This window comes from Polypterus senegalus, chromosome 1 (genome assembly GCF_016835505.1).
Source record: "Polypterus senegalus isolate Bchr_013 chromosome 1, ASM1683550v1, whole genome shotgun sequence".
NCBI lineage: Eukaryota > Metazoa > Chordata > Cladistia > Polypteriformes > Polypteridae > Polypterus > Polypterus senegalus.
In genome coordinates this window covers 102,214,704-102,236,882 of record NC_053154.1, presented here as the reverse complement: position 1 = coordinate 102,236,882, position 22,179 = coordinate 102,214,704, and the positions used below count along the sequence as shown (strand labels likewise).

Genomic DNA, 22,179 nt, shown 5'->3' with positions numbered 1-22,179 from the left:
CATAAAGTTCAATCAATATTCAGAATGTCTAGTATGAAGTTGGGGATTTGTAGAATTAACAACTGTTAACAATGCAGGCAGTGATCCGTACAACGGGAGACAAAATATTGCCACCCCATAATAAATAAATATGACAGTGAAATGGCCCAAATAAATTATGAATTACAAACATATTCACGTAATGAAAAAAAAATTCCAAATGTGGATTCATTCTTTGGGTCAAGAAACCCCACCCCCAAATTGAAAAAGAACGCAGCCAAGTGCAAATATTTTAAAATGTCCAAACTTTCCAGAGCATTTAGGTTAAAAAGCTGCTTTCTTTCATTAATGACCACAGTATTAATACATTTGTATATAAAGCCACATTACACTGATACTAATCATATGTTGTCACTGCAGTAATCGTCCTTAATGTGCAAGATAATACTTTACATTTCAAGGTTCTCCCTAACTAGCTTTTCTGTCTTTCAGAACATAATTGATCTCGTCTAATCCATGTTTAACTCAGTTCAGGGTTGTTTGTTTGAGGAGGTTTGTGAGGAAGTGAACAGACCTACAGAAGGTCCCAGTCCATCAGAAGGCCTACTCACACTAGATCATGGTCCAAACTGAAATCACAAATTAACCTAAATGCTTGGGGGTGTGAGCAGAAAAGATAAACAGATACAGTGAAGATATGAATACTTCACATGGACAACTTCTTGACACTGGATCTGTGAGGCAGAATGCTGGCTGGGATATACTCCACCTTCCTGCGACCCTGGTCTGGATGAAGTGGATTATAAAATGAAATGAAAAAGTGCCACCCATTGGAAAAAAAAAGTTGACTTCGTTTTACTAACTCATAGAAATAGAAAATTATTTGACTAAATCATAGAAACAGAATCAGTGAGGACAGCTATTTAAATCTCAATACTCAATATGTGGTGATGTATTCTCTACTTTTATCTTTTAAATCCAAAACATTCTCCTTTATAAAGTGAGGCAACTCATTACATCCGCCAACAAATACTGATAAAGCTTGGATCAAGTCATAGCATCGCGGACAAATTTCATGTGATTAATTTTATGAGTGTCTTTTGCTACTTATACGATACACACAGCGAACAAAACAGTGCGACTTCACTTGTCAAAAAATGCGATTCCAGTTGCAACAAAGCGCAATCCAAGCCCATTCTTCCCGGTCAAGCGATTTCGCACTGTGCTTTGTCAACAGATTCGACAATCGGTTTGATGTTTGGAGCTCTGAAAAACATGAGTATGTTTTCCCAAAAATCGCACGAACAATTTTATATATTTTTTTAAAATATTTTTTTTATTTTTGCAGTTAACATTTTCTTAGTTACACAGGTGATAGCGTTGTTTCCGTGTTGTCGAATGTGCTGCTCGGTTCTCCAGGACGAATGCATTTACTTGGGTTGACCTGATGAAAACAAACACATACGAGGCTGACGGGAAGCGTCGTCTTTTCTTAAAACGCAACGTTCTCCGGATTGTTAAAGATTCCACTAAGCCCACTTGTCAGTGGCGACAGTGTAGCCGGATGTCCGGCACAGGCATCAAAAGCTGTCAGGAATGCTGAGTGAGTACCGGGCTGGCAGGATCCTTCCAGCGGCCGCTGGTACTGAACTTCATTACTTGTGGTATCCTTGTGTTAATCGGCTGGGGGACGACACGAGCTACAGGCAGGGTATGACAGAATCTTAACGCATTTTGCATACACAACCGAGGTCTTTTGTGGGAAGAACTGTTTATCTCGTAGTTGCTGTTAGCTTCCAGTCCCAATGGGTTCCCCAGATGAGCCCAGGGCAAACAGCGCGAATCGGGGAATATGGTCAGTATCGTTTCCGGTAATGGAGAGAAATACCAAGTTAATGATTGTGCTTGATGTTTTTGCTTAATTTCAGCAGTCAGTTTATGTTTTAGATGCTGTGTTGTAAGCGTAGTATTTCACTGTGAAACCTCATTTCACAGAGCATGGCATTAGTTGCGCAATGTAAAGACTGCTAGAGCTACTGGTGGTTATTACGCTACTTTTAACTCTGACGTGTGTGTTAGCCTGGTCAGTAGGGCACAGTTCAGTTTCCAAGCTTCAGTACCTCTTATTGACACTTTTGACGAATGATGTCACTAACACAGGATCTGAGCCCTTCTCTTTTGTTTATTATTTTAAGGTTTCCATCCACTATGGAGGCTGATCTAAATCTGCAGGATAGGAAGGACCTGGACAAATTTATCAAGTTTTTTGCTCTAAAGGTAATATTCTATTTATTGGAATACCTCCCTTGTATACATGTTAGATAGATTATAGTATTTTAATTGATTGTTAGACACCTCTACATTAGCTCAGTGTGACTGACTGTTCTCTACAATGGCTGGTGCCCTCTCCAGCGTTGGTTGATGCCAGTATGGGCTTTGGCTCTCAATGACTGACATAAGTGGGATCAAAACTGAGTAGATGAGAAGCTAAATACCCAGTAGTATGATCAGGGAAACTTGCTTCCTTAGATAAACCATGGAATACTGCACCATGTTACCTATTCTGTCCATTTTATGTTTCTCTTTTTATCAGACTGTACAGGTCATTGTTCAGGCTCGACTTGGAGAGAAGATTTGTACCAGGTCATCTTCCTCCCCCACAGGATCAGACTGGGTAAGCAGAACTGCTGCAGGAATTCACATGGTTTTACACGTAATAAATCCAGGTTATTAAATGATCGTACATGTATGGAAGAGGTGTTGGTGAGGCCAACAGTGGCACTTATCATGTGGTCTGTATGTAGATCCTAATGCCCCAGTGCAGTGACTGGGACACTATGCTGTAAATGTGGTGCCATCCTTTGGATGAGATGTAAAACAGAGGTCCTGACTCTCTATGGGCATCTTTTGAAAAGAGTAGGGTTTATCCTGATGTTATGGCTAAATTGGCCATCACAGCCTCATCTATTCTGCCCCCTAATCATCCTCTGTCTTTTAATCTGCTATTTCTCACACCCCTTCACTACCTAATAGCTAATGTGTGGTAAATATACTGGTGTAATAAAATCTGCCATCACATCATCCATGTGCTACACATGAGGGGTGGTGGAAGTGGTTCCACTCTGTCTATGTAAAGCTCTCTTGAGTAGCAAGAAAAGCGCAATATAAATGTAATTCATTATTACCTTATTATTATTATTATTATTTAGCACTATAACTTTCTGTAACATATAGTTTAATTGTAACTTTTACATTTTTTTTTCTTAGTTCAATTTAGCAATAAAAGATATCCCAGAAGTGACCCATGAAGCCAAAAAAGCGCTGTCTGGTCAGCTGCCTGGCATTGGAAGGTCAATGTGTGTGGAAGTCTCTCTTAAAACTTCAGAGGTACGTAATCTGCAGTTAAATAAACAAGAGATTTTTCTTTTTTCCAGTTAAATTTCTTTATTGCTAATTTTCTGATCCATGAATACACATTTAGAGTTTAGGGACCTTGAAATTTTCTTCACAGCAATGGGAGCAAGGTGGAAACCAACCCTAGACAGTGTGCTATCGGTCAGAGCAGAGCGCACACTTACTTACAGGGGCAGTTTATTGAAACTGTCATCCCAGTGTGCACACATTTGAGTTGTGGGAGGAAGATCAAAGTACCTGGAGGGAAAACTCATGCAGGCACAGGGTAACCACCAGGCTGCCCCAGTATACTATAATATTTAAACATACTTATTTTTGAATTTTGGGATGAAGATACTGGATAACAATTCCTTCCAAAGGGGGTTGATTTCATTTCCCAGTGTCTCCCCTGAAAGTTTGGTTAGAGTTAATAGGTGTATATATTTATAAAATCATTGTTGTCATGTGTATAGAGTAAAGTGAAATCCATTTGCATACACAAATCTACGTGTCAACATTGTGAATGGGAAGCATAACTACCCTACCTTGAAACTGCTGTCTTCATTACCTGAAAAATCTCTGAACAACATTTGTTATAACTTGGCAGCATAGTAAAATGTAGGCAACTCTCAGTATAAAATATAATAACCTCCAGGATACAAACTGAGGGGTTTCTCCCCTAATTACTAACATATATGCCTGTGGGTTGCCACACTATGCATGCCATACTGACATACTGTGTAATTTGGTTTTTCTGGATTTTTGTGCCATTCACAAAGAGGGGACTCTTTTCCTCTGCTTTGTGCTCATGCAAATGGTGTAGTTTAGAGCAGTCTGTTAACAACATAAAATGTAACTTCTGTGGAATGTGGAGGAACACCTCAGGTAAAAATCTATGCAGACATAGATAAAATCCACATAATTGGTGTCTGTTGGAACTATGAAGCAGCAATCCCTTCCACTGCCCAACATGAGCATTCTCTTATGAAGTATTGATAGCTGAGAAGCACCGACATATGAACGATAAGCAGTTCCCCTTTGGAGTTTCGGGAGCACATCTATGTGGCACTTCCAAACTTGTGTGCAGGAGGGTTAGTGAGCTGCAGTTCAAAAGTGTTTGATCATCGACACTTGAATACCGGTTTGTGTTGCTAGTGCTGGCAGTTAAAGTATGCATACTGGTGACCCCACGCCAGACCCACTGAGCTTCAACTGCAAAGACCTCTATACTTTGTAACCACCATACAGCCAAATGACTGGTCCCAAATGGAGCAGTAAATCAGCAGATGACTGCATTAGTAAAAATGTTTTGTGCGACACTAGTACAAGAAGCAGCCAAGTGAGCTCCATAACATCTTGTCGTCTGACATTGTTTTTACAGTATCTCACAAAAGTGAGTACACCGCTCACATTTTTGTAAATATTTTATTATACCTTTTCATGGGACAACACTGAAGATATGACACTTTGATACAATGTAAAGTAGTCGGTGTACAGCTTGTATAACAGTGTAAATTTGTTGTCCCCTCAAAATAACTCAACACACAGCCATTAATGTCTAAACCGCTGGCAACAAAAGTGAGTACACCCCAAAGTGAAAAATGTCCGAATTGTACTCAAGGTGTCAATATTTTGTGTGGCCATCATTATTTTCCAGCACTGCCTTAACTCTCTTGGGCATGGAGTTCACTAGCGCTTCACAGGTTGCCACTGGAATCCTGTTCTACTCCTCTATGACAACATCACGGATCTGGTGGATGTTAGAGACCTTGCGCTCCTCCACCTTCCGTTTGTGGAAGCCCCACAGATGCTCAATAGGGTTTATGTCTGGAGACCTGCTTGGCCAGTCCAGCAGCTTTACCCTCCGTTTCTTTAGCAAGGCCGTGGTCGTCTTGGAGGTGTGTTTGGGGTCGTTATGTTGGAATACTGCCCTGCGCCCCAGTTTCTGCTTCAGTATATCACAGTACATGTTGGCATTCATGGTTCCCTCAATGAACTGTAGCTTCCCAGCGCCAGCAGCACTCGTGCAGCCCCAAACCATAACACTCCCACCACCATGCTTGACTGTAGGCAAGACACACTTGTCTTTGTACTTCTCACCTGGTTGCTGCCACACATGCTTGACACCATCTGAACCAAAAAGGTTAACTTGGTCTCATCACACCACAGGACATGGTTCCAGTAATCCATTTTGTCCTAATTTGTTTTCAGCAAACTGTTAGCGGGCTTTCTTGTGCATCATCTTTAGAAGAGGCTTCCTTCTGGGATGACAGCCATGCAGACCAGTTTGATGCAGTGTGCGGCTTATAGTCTGAGCACTGACAGGCTGACCTCCCACCAGTAATGCTGGCAGCACTTATATGTCTATTTTCAAAAGACAACCTCTGGATATGAGCATGTGCACTCAACTTCTTTTGGTCAACCATGGCGAGGCCTGTTCTGAGTGGAACCTGTCCTGTTAAACTGCTGTATGGTCTTGGCCACTGTGCTGCAGCTCAGTTTCAGGGTGTTGACAATCTTCTTATAGCCTAGGCCATCTTTTTGTAGAGCAACAATTCTTTTTTTCAGATCCTCCGAGAATTATTTGCCATGAGGTGCCATGTTGAACTTCCAGTGACCAGTATGAGAGAGTGTGAGAGCGATAACACCAAATTTAACACACCTGCTCCCCATTCACACCTGAGACTTTGTAACACTAACGAGTCACATGACACCGGGGAGGGAAAATGGCTAATTGGACACAATTTGGACATTTTTCACTTAGGGGTGTACTTACTTTTGTTGCCGGCGGTTTAGACATTAATGGCTATGTGTTGAGTTATTTTGAGGGGACAGCAAATTTACACTGCTATGCAAGCTGTACACGGACTACTTTACATTGTATCAAAGTGTCATATCTTCAGTGTTATCCCATGAAAAGTTATAATAAAATATTTACAAAAATGTGAGAGGTGTACTCACTTTTGTGAGATACTGTACATGTTCCATTCATAGTGCTTTGACATATTGAATACAGTGAAGTTTTCATTTCAATTAGTGTTGATAATAGCAGATCATTAAGACAGTAAATTAAATAACCGAAGGTTAGAAATGTTTGTTTCACAGTGCAGTGTGTTCTCATTTTGAATTTCAGGTGTTCGCTTCAAACTGACATTTCTGCAAACAAAGTACCATATTACTGAATGAATGTTTATAGAGACTAGTGATTGGTTTTGGTTCTGTTCACCAAAGAAAATTAATTTGAGCAACATTGACATAATGTAGATGTGAAAAATGCTCAGTCCCATGGTGTTTTGTATAAGAGATGGTTTTTAAACATGCAGTGTTTCATTTGTTAGCAGTGTGTTATTGCAGATTTGACTAATTTAGTGTGCAGTGTGATAACTGTTAAATTTATGTTCATTTTATTTTCAATTTTCTTCCATATGCATAGCACTCGTTTCCAGTAGGTTAAATTACTTTGGATGCTAAAGGTGTTATCTTTCCTTGTATTGTAGGGTGATTCCATGGAACTGGAAACATGGTGTTTGGAGGTGAATGAGAAGTAAGTTTAAAGAAAGCAATATTTGAATTACAGTCAACTGACCAAGAAATGGTGAATTCACTGTTGTCCTTGTGCATCCTTCTTTATTTTATAGGTGTGACAGAGATATCAAAGTGTCATACACAGTGTACAACAGGCTATCTTTACTTCTCAAGTCTTTGCTTGCCATTACCCGAGTTACCCCTGCATACAAGCTGTCAAGAAAGCAGGGACATGACTATGTTATTCTTTACAGGTAAGGTAGTTGATCGGATCATTCTCTCCTAGACTGCCGGTAATAAAGTACAAGCTGTAAAACATGGGACATAGAGGACAGCTGAAAGGCATGCATGTACTCCACTAAATGTGAAGACTTTGTTTCTGTATTGATGCATTTTAATCTTTCTTTCTTTCTTAGGATTTACTTTGGAGAAGTACAGCTAGCAGTGCTTGGTGAGGGTCAGTATGGTTTTTCTGCCTTTATAGCTTTTATTTATTTTTTTTTAATCTATTTACAGGAGAGCAAAGTACTTGTCAATTTAGTTGTGTAAAGCCCAACAATGCAAGTCTATATATAGCATGACATAGTGGACTTTTTTTTTTTTTTTTTATATATATAAATACTAGGGGGCTTAGCCCCCTGCTTGTTTCACTCACCCATCACCTCCAAGGGGTGCGCTATGCACCAGCCACTTTGTGTCTCTGCTGCTCGGGTTGTGAAGGGGGGGGCTAAACCCATGCTAAGGAGATGTGGTCAGATCAGCTGCTGGCTTTCTGTGTGTTCAGCTTGTCGCACTGCACGTCAGTCGTTTAAAAGCTTGTACAGCAGGTGTCCTTTTGTCTCACTGCCTTGTATTGCAGGACATTAAAGTGTCTCTTGTGGGACGTCAAAGTGTCTTTCCGAGAAGATCACGCCTCGATCCAAGATTTTTTTATTATAATAGAGAGACATGTATTTATCATCAATTAGATATATTAAAATTCAGCTTTTTTAAGTACTTAATATTTTTTCTCATTTGTGTACTAAAGTCCAGTTTAATGTTCTAGTATAAATAACCACTGAAGCATTCTTAACCATTTACTCAGACTTGGCATGGTCGTTGACTGCATTTATTTTTTTACTTGTAGGTAATCCATGCACAGGTCACTAATGTCTAAAATATGGCCCAATTAGCATATTGCAGCTAGCAGTTGCAACAACTACAGTGACGTGTAGTTGATATGTTGAAGTATGTAGTAGTGTTATCACAGGTACAGGGTACAGTCCTTACTTTTATGTCCGACCGTTGCCACTGTCCGCTGTCGCATTTAACAAGAATGACTACTGTACTTATGGCACTCATGGAGCAGAGAGTGAGCACTTGCGAGTTATTTGCACAAAATCATGGTGTAGTCTAAAATGTACAGACAACAAAATATGAACACTAAAACATCAAAGTTATCATTTTTTCTGAGTAAATTCGAAATTCAACTCATTTAAAAAAAAAAAAATATTTTGGTGTACATGGGTTACTAGAAATCTTTACCCTTTCAATATTTCCCCTAAAAACAGTTTTACAAATGGGTAGCATTGATAGCTGACTAGAGCTGTGGGTGGGGTGTGGGCACTAATAGACTATAACTTTTAGCAATAAATAATTAAAAAATTCAAAGAACTTCTTAATAGAAGAAAGGCAGTGACAGATTTGTGTCTCAAAACAATTTGCATCTTTTACATGGAAGGCACATCACATTTAAGGACTGAAAGAAATTTCACTATTTTGTAGTCTGTAGAACTGTTGCCACAAGTGAATTACAGTGATTTATTGCAGGATTGTTGTCCAGTTTCCGACTGACTTCAAGATGTGCAGTTCAAGTTAAGGGTGATTTTTGGCAGCCATTTGATGTTAATGAACACAGTAAAATGAACAGGAACATCGCAAATAATCATAATAGTCAATATGGCCCCCCCAGTATGCCCCCTTTAAAAATTCACAGGAACTTAAAAAAAAATAATTAAGTTATTGAGTTGAATCACATCAAATGGACAGTGTAATATCACGCTGTTGTTTTGCATACTCTGCAATATCATTTATCATGGTCTGGATACTTTGCTCTCCATTATCATCATTTAATAAAAATGCCTGTAATCAGAACCAAGAACATTTTAGATTTTTTTTAGAGTTTGATGTCCCGTCTTATTCACTGCAGGTTTCCAAACTGTACGGGTTGGAGTAGTTGGGACACCAATTGGGACCATCACCTTGTCCTGTGCATATAGAACTAATCTTGCCTTCATGTCAACCAGGTGATTTTTTTTTGTTTGTTTGTTTGTTTTTTTTTTTAATTATCTACAGTGAGCCAGCATGAAATGATGTGTAAGAAGCACGCATTTAGGTGGGGATCATTCGGAAGCAATTCTACAGTAGTCCATCCACCATAACTATTGTTGACTGGTAAGAAAATCCAAAGGGTAGGTTATTGACAGGCTTGGGTAAAGACCGTCTGAATGTTAAACAACTTTTCCATTTTAAATACAGTAAGTAAAGCAATGAGAATCACTGTAGTTGGTTCAGAGCCTTTGCTTGCATAGTACAAATAGAAGTGCATGGTGATAACCAACGGATGGACTGTAGGTAATCTGTTGATCTGTCAAATATAGCATCTAATTATTACAAAACCTAGAGGTATTATTTGTTTTACAATTTGGTATTTTATAAAAATCAAATGAGAGGAGGAAGAGAGACGGTATGCAAGATTTGTTATTCTGGATGGGATTATAACTAGAGAATGGCATGATTATACCTGGAGAATTGGCACATAATTCCCTACATACATAATTGGTCAAAACCTTATTAATCTTCTTAAGAAACAAAAGGTGTGGTATACAGAGCCTCAGTTAAAGCATGTTGCCTTTTATTCAGTTTACTAACGGGCCTTCTTGTCTCTCTGTAGGCTTCTCCTAATTCTCCAGAGTAACACAGTCTTGTATGCTGTTGCAGGCAATTTGAGCGTGGTGCACCAATCATGGGAATTATTGTTGATCACTTTGTAGACCGGCCCTTTGTCACTGTAGGACCAATGCACCCCTGTACCTACAGGTAAACGGACAAGTATTTCAGTGTTCTATTTGGTACTCTGTATTCTTTGTCTAGAAAATAAATCAACAAATTGAAAATAGTCTTGTCCATCAGCTTTCATCACCAATTTAAAATGATGAAATGAAATAATGGCAATAGAATTGAAATTGCTGGTGTGTGTTTTTTTTTTTGGTAGTTATTTTGACAAGTGTGCCATGTTGGTGTATAAAAGTTCATGTATTATCCTAGTAAAGATAGGAAATATACATATCTTTTGTGCTTTGTTTTTATTAAAGAATTCTTTTTAATTGGAAATACTGGCCTCATGTCTTATATAATGAGAATAATATGGAAAAGGTGTTTTCTGATTATAATGCTGAGCTGTAAGTTTTTTTTCTACTGGTCATTGAGTCTAACCATTCTTCTGTTTCATAGGACCCCAGCAGGAGATGAAGTCCTGGAGTATCCTGGTGTTGAGGACTCACAGGAAGTGTGTACAACATCATTCTCTACCTCTCCTCCATCACAGGTGATCAAATTAATTCAGTCAATTTTAACTGTTGCTGGAGTTAACAAGTGAATGTATTGATAAGACTTCTGCAAGTGTTGGGAAAAACAAGTTAGTGGTGATTGAAGTCGGTGAACAAATCTCTGGAAAAGTAAGTGAGGAAAAAGGTAACGGAATCAAAAAAAAAAAACAACCAAAGTACATAAGCATGGGATATTGAAGTAGATATTAAATATAGGTAAGTGCAAAATTGAGACTCAAAGTCACTGAAAAGAACTGGAAGTAAACGTGGGATAGAACAGATCGGTGAACAAGCTATGTTGAGTGAAGTATATTAATGACGAAATTAAATACATTTTATAAATTGGGTTGTGGGCATCAGGGAAATGGAAAAGAAGGGGTTTTAAATAGTGTCAAAAGTGACCGACAGTATTAATGCTTGGGATATCGGGAGTGGATGAGAGTGCACAAAGCCTTATTCTAATTTAAAATAATTCATTTTTGCAACCAAAGAAATCCATGTGTTTAGCTTCACCTATAAAATTTAAAATCACCATGTTAAGTTTCTGCTGAAGTATGCCAATAATGACAGGTATGTTTTTAGTCATTAATTCATTTAGGTGAGTTTGATTATTATTCATGTGGGTAAGTGGTCACTCCTGTACAATCCAACACACGTCAGAAGAATTTATGTTAGAGCTGGACAAAGCTGGAGATGATTATTGCAGGAAGGCTATTATTCCCAATGGGACGGGGAGGCCTGGTGGTACAATACCATGGGGGAATTGGTGGATTGTGAAACAGGGTGTAAGTGATTTCCACCGTCTGCAGAAATGATTCATCCAGCATGGATCACTTGGTTATAGCTCAGACCTTAGGCAGACAGCTCACAGAAGTGGCACTCCATTCATGGTATCCTTGAATTATTATCATTGCCCATTATGTTTAAACTGGTGTTTGGCTTAACCACCTAGTCTGCCGTGGACTGGGGTCTTTGAATAGTGTTTTATCCTTTATGTCGAATTAATGCTGGATGGCTTTCTGGATGACATTTTTGAATAGCATAGTCTGTGACACCTTCACTTATCACTGATGACAATTGCCCATGCTTGTCAAGTGGTGTTTGACCCAACATGATATATCCAGGAAATCGTGCCCCCATTTATAGCATGTTTTTGGCTTGAAGGTTTGGTGCCATACTCCAAAAACACATTGCTTGCCAAAGCAACTTGCATTCTCCCAACAACCTATGCGTGATGTCTGCACCGTTTGTTTCTAATGGAGTGTTTGGGGAACACATTGTGGTAGCAATTAAAATTTCATTTTTATCCTGTATACCACTGCCTCCTTGGATCCCTGGATGACCAAACTGTGGTTGTATGTGTCACAGGATGCCTTTCAGGGTCCGTTGCTGCTGTGGAGGTTTTGCCCGACACTATCAGCCTTTATATACAACCTCACTCAGATCCAATAAATCATACACTTTTTACAATTTATTATTCATGCGTCACCACTTTTGTATGCAGGACCACTGCATCTGCTTATAGTTTTATTTATTATATTTTATACATATCATTCTATGTTCTGATCTGACATTTTTTTATTCCTTTGTCCCTTTAGGCCAAATGCCGATCCCAGTATTATCAAAAACAAGGCAGGACCCATTGCAGGGTATTTTCATTCACATGGGGCCAGTTTACACCCTCTAGTTAACCAAACATGTGCCGCATTTAAATGTGGGAGGAAACTGGACTATTGGGGTAAAAAAAACACAACTTAGCAGACATAAAGATTGTCTAAATTCCATATAGTTAAATGGCTAGAAGTTTAAATCAGGTCCACTATGCTACCTAAACGTCTAATATATGTAGTAGCTTTGTTTAAAATAAACCTGAGCATTGTGTGAAGGTGCTGCCTCATTACTTAGCTAAGACATACATGAAAATGGCAAAGCTGGTTTGTTTTAGACAAGAACAGTAAACAGGGTCCCTGCTATATAAGGGAATCATTTTGGCCAATTTATATAGCAGAGAGACGGGTCCTGGCTCACCTAAAAACCAAGAAAGATACTGCTGTCAGTTTTCTCAATATGAATTGGGTGTCATTGGTGTTATTATGCAGTTCTGTTATTGCTTTAGAAGAAGAGATAAATGACCCATAGCATGTTTCATATGGGTTAATTTTGTCACATGATCCTACTATAAATCCTACTAATATAAAAAATCTCCATCTTTCTGGTTTAGAAATGACGTACATTTGTTATTCAGTAAAATGCTTTGCAACTGCAGAGTCAAAGGTAATGTAGTTTTGAGTTAAATGTTAAGCATTATACACTTTCTGATTAAAACAGTCTTCATTTTGAATGCAAATCTAAAGTGACATACAAATCTTGTTGTTGCCTCTATCATATACAAACTACCAAAATGCCCCTTGTTAAATTGTCTTTTAGATGTTTTAAGCTATGCCAAAGTGCCCTCAGAATAATAATTACTATAAAGTTGTTGGAAAATGCCAACAATTATAAAGTGCTTCCTTCTGACATAAAAAAACATGAATTAAAAATACAAGATGGGCAACACTGACATACGGGAAGGAAACTGAAAAGGATTTACGCATTTACTTTGGCACAACATTCTTATTCCTATGTAATCAACAAAAATAGGTAAAATGCCAGTGAAATTATAAAATTATTGTTAAAATGGTTTAATATTAACAAATGCCCATATGGTTAAAATCTAAAATGTGACAGTGACAACTACATTTGGAGTTTTGTGTGCAGTTCTTCTAATTATTCAAGACAGAATCTCTAGGAGGTCTGCAGAAGAGATCAGCATGGTGCATCTCTAAATTAGGCATGATTTGGTCTGACAAAATATATTAGATATTAAACCTCTTTAATTTTGAGCAGAGGTGTCTACTGAGTCACCTTATTGAAATAGAGGCCTGGACTGGATTAAAAATATAAATTGGAAGAGATTTTTGGAACAATGTCTCTTAACTAAATAGTGACATGGGCATAGTGGTAGTTTGAACATCCTTATTTATTGTACTACTGTTTTCTTAATGAAGTAGAATCCTATGTTTAGACTTCCTATTATACTGGTCTTTGTTGTGTGTCAGGTTTTCTCATTATGTTGCTTTCTAATAATTCATAACACTAACAATAATTCTTTACATTTGTATAGTATTTTTCTCACTACTCAGAGTGTTTTACACAGTGAGTGGGGAGCAATTTAAAACACCACTATTGTGTAGCATCTACCTGGATGATGTGACGGCAGCTATTTTTGTGCCAGTACACTCGCTACACATTAGCAATTGGGTGGTGAAGTGGTGAGAGAGATAGAGAGCCAGTTAGAGTTGGGGGATAGTCGGGGCCCAGAAATGCTAAGCCATAGAAGGACCATTTAGCCCAGACACCAGGTTACACTGTGCTCTTTACGAACAATGCCCAGTGATCTTTTATGACCACAGAGAGCCAGTGCCTCAATTTCAGGTCTCATCTGAAGGAGAGTGTCATTTTTACAGCACACTATCCCTATCAGTGTACTGGAGCATTGGGATCCACATTCACACACCAGAGTGTGTCCCCCTGCTGGCCTTGCCAACACCTCTTCCAGCAGCAACCCAAGCTTTAACTAGATGATCTCCAATCCATGTACTGGCCGGGCTCAAACATGTTTAATTTCAGGTGGAAGTCCGCTTCTTAAGTCCATGTGGCATGGCTGCTGTAATCATTAGACAAAGAGGAGACAGTCTCTTTTTTGATCATTATGAATGAATGACAATCCTTTTACGAACAAGTTGCAGTTGAGTATTTATATACCGTGTAGCCTTTCACATTACAGAGAAAACATGAAACTGAAGACCTTTCCAGGGAGTGCAAGAGAGTGAGATACTTTTTAAATTTTAATTTGTACTTCTATTTTCAAAATCTAATTTGTGCATCTATTTTTAAAATCTATACAAAGATCTATAATATTTTAATATTTCTACTATATTGAACGTGTTTTCTTGTCAGTGTATTGGATGATGAATACGAGCATGTCAGTATTTTGAAAAATAGGTTATCGTTCATGAGGACATTTATAGTATGGTAGCCAAAACAGTGACTTATTGTTCACTTATATAGAAACAAAGATGTGGATTTTTCAAAGAAATAATAATAGTAATTATTATACAGAATGCTACATTTTGAAATTTGCTGTTTAGTAGTGTGTGTTTAGCTTTACAATGCAACATAAATACTAAAATGCAATGGTTATAGATGTAATGGAAACTACCAAAAACTTGTAATAACTGGTGAGGGACGGATCTGCGTGTTATGTTTTTTTGATAGTAAAGCTAGCCTTAAAATACACAATAGCTTAGGTTTTTTTTTCTTTGGGAAGAATTTGTTAAAAAGGGGCAAAAAAATGTAAACCTTGACCTTATCAGTTGGCAGTTGACTGTGTCCACAGCACCCAACTTGTTGAGTGTCTAATTTTATAAGCATGAACACCTAACAGTGATCAAATAAATAACATAATATTATCAAACTTGTTTATTGCTATTCAGGGTCACAAAAGAGGCTGGACCCTATCCTAGCAAAACTAGGTACAAGTCAAGTGTCTACCCTGGACAGAGTGCCAGGTCATTGCAGAGTCTTCTCGCATATACGCTCTCATTGGGCCAGTTCAGAATTGCTAGTTAACCTAACACAAACATCTTTGGGATGTGGAAGAAAAAACAGAGTAGTCCGAGGAAGGCCCTTGCAAAGACAGAGAGAACATGCATACTGTATGCTTCGATAAACGTTTACTGAATCTGTACTGCTCCAGTGCCAACAGGTGTATGATACTGTGCCACCCATGATTGCTTATATTCATATTAACACGTTCATGGACCTAGCTGCTTCATGTAGGGTTTTTTTTTTGAAATGTTATTAATTTTATTGCAATCATTCCATACAAATCAATCAATTTTTACAAAAAGTAGGATTAAGAACAAGTATTTTGTTTTTAATGCACCTCAGACATCACTTGATCACACTTGCTGTCTTTGGTCATGGTATTGGGTGATTGTTCGGCTTCTTGAATACAGTATTAAGAGTACTAAAATAATGGAGATTGATGGAGCCTTTTAAATGTAGATTATGAACAATAAATGACTAACTAACATCTTTGTAGTTTACAGTTAAGAAATTATATGAATAGAATATAAGCAATATCTTTGAATTTAGCATTAAACAAATGATAGTGCCTGTGAGTGATGAAAGAGAGATTTTTACAGTTGTAATCGGTAGCATCAACTGCATGTGTAACTGCATCCTCTTTAAGAGTAAGTGAGGAAGGACTGTACTTCTGAACATGGCAACAGAAAGGACTGAATGGATCTCTGAATGGGGTGCCAAAAATGCAATTTTCATTTTCTAAGCCATGTCTTCCTCTTTCTCTTTCTTTCTCTGCTGTTGCTGTCTTGTCCCACTGTGTACAGTGTGTGTTCTCTGTTACTAAGACACAGTTACAGAACCCCAAACCTGCTGTGATGGACACTCTGAAGGTCCCCATGATGGGGTTGGCTTTTTCACACCAAGTGAGTTTTGAATATCACTGTAAATGTCATTCTATGCACAGAGCAGGTAGCATAACTGGTCAGTTACCTGTTTTGTGTAAGCTTCAGCCTCTGGGTATCCCTCAGTATTTAGCTTTCATTGAAGACAGGATGAGGTTGTTTGGGGTCTGAATGAGGATAGCAACAAAATTTATAGTGAATAAATTAGGAAACTTGAGAAACTGTTTATAAAACTGTAGCTAGTTGCATGAGTAAGGTAGCAAAGTAGCACTTGACACAGGGCACTGAATAGTTTATGCTTCCATCCTCACTTCTTCTCCATCCCTCATGTGACTTCTTATCCACTCCACCATCTTCTCACTTCCTTGCCTCTCCAAACCCCAATTCTATTTATCTCTCTCTCTCTCAGCTGTGTAGCTCTCGTCTCTCCTATCAGCCCCCAACACTTGGATCAACGGACCTTTTATGTCCTGCCGTGTTAAATGCCACTCATCTACACCAGGTAAAGGCAGTGCTTAAATGATGCTCCGTCTGCACTTAGATTGTCAGAAATGAACCTAAGAGACGCCTCCTCCTTTCCTTCCACTAATTTAATTGTAAATGATTGGATAGTCTGGCAATCTAAGGAGAACTACAAACACTGCAGGTGGGATAATCTCCCATAAAATAATAACAGCCCTCTGCAAGATACTTTTTTATTGCTAAATGTCTTCTTAAAGCATTTTCTACAATACCTCCCAAATGTGTTTGCAACTCATTATTGTGTTGTGCTCCATTTATTTTTACCATTGTTCCAATTTTCAGATTGTGAATCAAGGCAAAGATGGTGGAGTTCCACTTGGTCCTGTGCAACTACCCCATGGTACACCTGCTGACCACGGAAAAATCTCAACATGCAATACTGCTGATACGACTCAACATGTACCAGCAACACCCTCCAGCAGGTGATTCCCCACTTTATTAAACTTAAAGAAGATAAAAGACACAAAATGTCTGTAGAATTACTGACAGCTGCCATATTGTAGTATGAATCACAAGTGTTGTGACACTGGGTTTTTCTTGCTTCATAATGGTTTCTTTGGTTTTTTTTTTCTCGTCCATTGAAGTGGTGAAGAAACAGAAGCAATGACTCGGAGCAATGACACAAAGAGCAGCTCTCCCACTGATGCCTTAGAAGCAACCTTCATAAGAAAAGTAGGGGCACTTGTCAACAAACCTACCACTCAGGTACAACTAGGACTTGTAGTGTTCCACCAAAGTCTTTGCCCTTGTTGTCATGCCATTCAAAATGTGTTCATATAGGCTGTTCCTATCCCAGGCGAACATGGATATATACCCTGTTGCAAAGCTACTTGAAATGGTGTGGGGGTAGTGGGAGTTAACATTGGCAAAGCACCCAAAAAGAAACGGGCAGGCAGGCAACTTTTGGCTAAACTGTAAGAAGTAACAGACACAAACAGCATAGGTTAAAGCAGTTTAACTTAAGTGCATTTATAAAAAATAATATAACTACATAATAATCTCCATTAGTACACACAACATCATATCATGGATAGATCTTGTCTAGCAAATTCAAGCCCTATAGGAAAAAAAAACATTCCCAGCACATCAAGTGCCATACTCTTTGTCTAGTCCAGGGACTCTTAACCTTTTTTGAGTCACGGACCCCTTTTAAGAATCTGATGAAATCTATGGGCCCCTTCCTCTGAAATATTCACATAAACACAACTTTGCATGCAATGAATATAGTGTACTCTTTTTGTGAAGATTTGATTGTCTCGTACATATATTACATACGGTCTTGTACATATATTGCATACGGGCGGCACGGTGGTGCAGTGGGTAGCGCTGCTGCCTTGCATTTGGGACCTGGGTGGGTCCTCCCTGCATGGAGTTCTCCCCATGTCTGCGTGGGTTTCCTCCCAAAGTCCAAAAACATGTAGGTTAGGTGCATTGGCGATTCTAAATTGTCCCTAGTGTGTGCGCGTGCCCTGCCCGGGGTATGTTTCCTGCCTTGTGCCCTGTGTTGGCTGGGATTGGCTCCAGCAGACCCTTGTGACCCTGTAGTTAGGATATAGTGGGTTGGATAATGGATGGATGGATGGATGAATATATTACATACACAAAGTATTATTAAACATTAATCTTTAAAAAAACTACTTTTTTATGCAAAAAGTAATGGCCACTCATTATAATTATGAAATACAATCCTCTTGTGTAAATTAAAACAGATCTACTACAGCTACTCTAAATCAACAGTACCAGGCTGTATAGTGAATAGTGAATATAAATGTTAATTTTTATGCGACCCTCATGGACCCCCTAAGGGTCCACAGACCTCAGGTTAAGAACCCCTGGCCTAGTCCATTTTCAGTTCTGTCTGAAACAATGCAGTTGAGGATGTTCTGATCACAGACTTGTTCACATCAGCTTTACACACATAAAACTTGCTCTTTGTTGCAGTTTTCCATTTAACTTTGCAGTTACCAGACTCCAATTTTCCACACCTTACTGCACTCGGTAGGTACAACGCAGTCTGACATCCTCTGTAATAGTTCTTACTTGCCCCCTTTTTTTAATTTACAGGTGGGCATACCTTCATAAGTCCCTTTCTTGCATTTTCTGTTGGATCTTTAAAATGCACAATTGACTTGATTTTGAATGTAATAAAGCCACGGTAAACATTATTCATTTATTGCGTGGGGATAGCATTAGCTCACAAGGAATTAGTAGTGCACATGTGTAAAATTTCTCAACACAGTGAAAATCAAAGGAAAACCTATCAAATGCTACAGTCATTGTTTAGAGGTACAGTCTGAGAGTTAAAACAAGAAAAAAAGTATTTCATATAGAGTAATTATCACCTAATGTAGCCTAATTTTGTTTGCATGACTGTTTCAGCTTGGAACAAGTGCACAATTTTGTGTTCTCAGGTATTTTTTTTTTTGCTCTGTGCTTTTAATGTTATTTTAATAACAAAGAGTAAATAATAATTCCAGTACTGATAAGAAAAGGTGAGTAAGATGTTTTATCATTGTTGTCTGCTTTGATGAAGGCTGGAAATTTAGCATCTTTTACTGAATTTTCGTCATGAGAATAACAATTACTTTTTTCCTTTGAATATTATAATTTCCACTATTTTTTCAGGTCACTACAGCCAGTTTGGACCTTCCCTTTGCTGCATTTGCACCAAAGAAATTTGACTTGGAGGAGAATGACATCATGGTGAGATATATTCAGATGATTGTTCTTTACCTGGCAAATGAAATTATGAATGGCTGAGTCTGTACGTGTACAAATATGAATTTCATTTGTATGTTTAGCTGAAGGCTAGTTTTGTCTGCCGTACTGGCATTAGTGCAGTAATTGCTTGGAGCACACAAAATTAAGGGCTTTAGCCCCAAATCCAGCACCCTTATCCCACTGGTCATTAGACTTGTTTTCTTGCCAGCTCCACCCCAATGATTCTCCACCTCCAGCGTCCCCACTTCAGGGCAGCTTGCACTCGGATGGCTCCAGTGGCAGCAGCGGCCAGACACAAGATGACTTTGTAATGGTGGACTTTGTAAGAGCTAAGTGACCATTTTTATTAAAAAAAAAAAAAAAAAAATTTAAGTTAAGCCCTAAGTGAAGCTAACGAGTGGAAGTGGATAGAACTGTTAATTAAATGTCATAAGCATAAACTGTTGCTCTCTTCCTCTTTTGCAGAAACCTGCCTTCTCCAAGGATGACCTCCTTCCCATGGATCTAGGTACCTTTTATCGCGAGTTCCAGAATCCACCTCAGCTGAGCAGCTTGTCTGTGGATGTGAGTGCACAGTCAATGGCAGAAGATTTGGTAAGAATGTTATAAAACTTTGCTGGGCTACTGCTGTATTACCCATGTTTGGTTATTTCAAGTCTCTTTTTTCCTGCTGTTGTCCAGGATTCTTTACCAGAGAAGCTGGCTCTATATGAGAAGAATATTGATGAGTTTGATGCTTTTGTAGACACCCTTCAATAGGAGAAACCACCCAGATGTTCTCCTTTCACTTTTTTTCTCATCACACATCATGAATCTTTCTTGCTTGTTTAGTCATAAAAATTGTCTCTTTAGCCAGGCAGAACTGTCTGAACTAAACAGCTATGTAATCCTTAGCAGTATGTGACTGCCTGCTGAAGACTGTTGCACGTTCTTGTGTGGAACCAAGTAAGAAGATTGCATTTCAAAACCTCTTGTTCATTCTGCTGTGCAGGAGGACTTCCAAGGACATCCAGTAAATGTTTCACCCTTAAGTGGAACTTTTTTGCAAAGCAGATGGACAGAGTTGTGGTCATAAAATACCTTTTTTTTTTTTTTTTCTTAGTTGGCAATGAGCTGCCTAGTTTTCTTCACGCAAGTGAGCCTGTCCTTCTCCTGGTGACTTAGTGACTCTGCTCTGTGAGACAGTAAAGTGCCAGTTTGTATAAGAAGTATATTTTGCCAGTTTTCCACAATGTCCTCCCTAATGCCAGACATTCAACCAACATCCAATTCAGCCTTAGAAAACTTTCATATCAGATACTGAATGGATAAAAAGTGAGGTGCATAATTCTAAGGCACTCCAGATAAATTCCACAGATAATGTATAGTCCCATTTTTATTTGTCCTCTGCGTGCTGTGGTTGGCTGGTTGGTTATCCTCAACAAATGAGACAAACAGGACATCTGTGTTTCTTGTCTACTGCAAACCTCAAAAATGGTTAAGAATAAATTGGATATTAATTTTGAGTCTGCTGCTTTGTTTAGTTTGCTGTTTTCTCATATTAGTTCACTTTTACTCGGAGAGAAAGGTGTGGAATGGCTGTTGAAGACTGAGAACAAGAAAAAGGAAGGGGTATCTGGGAAATACAGAAGACTTATTAAAAGCATGTTTGTTGTAGCAAGTACAGTAGTGTGTGATACAGAAATAGGGGTTCAAAGTGCAAGTGAACCCATTTTTGTTTATAGTAATACAAGACCGCCAAGGAAGTAATGAAATAGAATATTTTTTGCAGATAATCTTAAGTGCGTGAACAGAGAAGGTACTAGAAGTGCAGAGATACATGGAGTATGATATGAACATAAAACAATCAATACACTGTGTTGTGTAATGGATGGAATAAGAATTGAAAATTGAAAGGATTAAAGGATAACGGCAATAGTAAATGGAAAAAGGTATAATATGGCAGCGAGATCAGCAATGTTGCATAATACAGAAAGAGAAGGAACAATCAGACTGGAGATTGAAAGAACGTAAATTGAAGAAATGAAGATGTTGAGACAGGTGTATGGCATGAACAGAATGGATTAAATGGAAAACGTGAATTTAGCAGTGTAAAAAATGATTGCAAAAGATAATAGAGAGACTCCAGTGGACTTGGCATTTGTGGAAAACATGAAAGCAGTGTGCTAAGGAGAGTATTAGAGATGAAGCTGCTAGGGGAAAGAGATGAAGACTAAAAACCAGATAAAGATGTTAAGATTTGTATTGGGTGTGACAAGGATGGACAGGATTATAAATTAGTACATTAGAGGGTCAGCTCAAGTTGGACAGTTGGAAGAGAAAGTCAGAGAGACAAGATTGCGTTGGTTTGGACATGTGCAGAGGAGAGATGCTGGGTATACTGGGAAAAGGATGTTAAAGAGCTGCCAGGCATGAGGAAAAGAGTAAGGCCTAAGAGAAGGTTTATAGATGTGGTGAGAAAGGACATGAATGTGGTGGGTGTAACAGAGCAACAGGAAGATATGGAAAAAGATCTGCTGTGGCGACCCCTAACTGGAGCAGCCGAAAGAAGAAGCAGCAGCAGCAGCAGGTGCTACAGAAGGATATTCAGGAGTTTAGGAGTAATAAGGAGATGACTGGAAATAGAATGTGATGGGAGAGAGAGAGATCCAGCTTCACTATGGTGACACCCCAGATCATGAAATAGCCAGTGGAAAAGAAGATATTAAAGAGTAGGTACACTTAGTAGTATTTTTTCTCAGATATTTGCCAGCTTTGCTTTGGCAGTGGACCAAGTTGTTGAAAACCGTATACTGTCCCCTTGAGCCTTCCAAATCTCCCATGAGGGACAGGACAACACTTAACTAGTGTTAGTGTTAACCATAGCTATTGATTTTTTACCCTTTTTGCAAATGCCTGGTCAATTGGCACACTTTCTTTGT

At 38.7% G+C, this 22,179-nt stretch overlaps 1 protein-coding gene across 4 annotated transcripts; it reads left to right on the top strand.

Annotated features, from left to right (window-relative positions):
* The first annotated feature begins 1,410 nt into the window (after positions 1-1,410).
* atg13 (ATG13 autophagy related 13 homolog (S. cerevisiae)) lies at positions 1,411-20,763 on the top strand. 4 transcript variants are annotated; one of them, XM_039754672.1, is made up of 18 exons: positions 1,411-1,582; positions 2,175-2,256; positions 2,573-2,653; positions 3,247-3,366; positions 6,870-6,916; positions 7,011-7,151; positions 7,314-7,354; positions 9,086-9,182; positions 9,877-9,975; positions 10,390-10,483; positions 15,938-16,036; positions 16,425-16,517; positions 16,820-16,959; positions 17,122-17,242; positions 19,163-19,240; positions 19,467-19,580; positions 19,724-19,852; positions 19,940-20,763. In XM_039754672.1, exons 2-18 carry the CDS (start codon positions 2,188-2,190, stop codon positions 20,015-20,017), a joined length of 1,641 nt encoding a protein of 546 aa, XP_039610606.1. In that variant the 5' UTR covers positions 1,411-1,582; positions 2,175-2,187; the 3' UTR covers positions 20,018-20,763. The 4 variants fall into 4 exon arrangements, with proteins under 4 accessions (XP_039610606.1, XP_039610601.1, XP_039610616.1 ...); XM_039754667.1 differs by having other exon boundaries at positions 1,411-1,690; XM_039754682.1 differs by lacking the exon at positions 15,938-16,036 and having other exon boundaries at positions 1,411-1,690.
* The last annotated feature ends 1,416 nt before the right edge of the window (positions 20,764-22,179 follow it).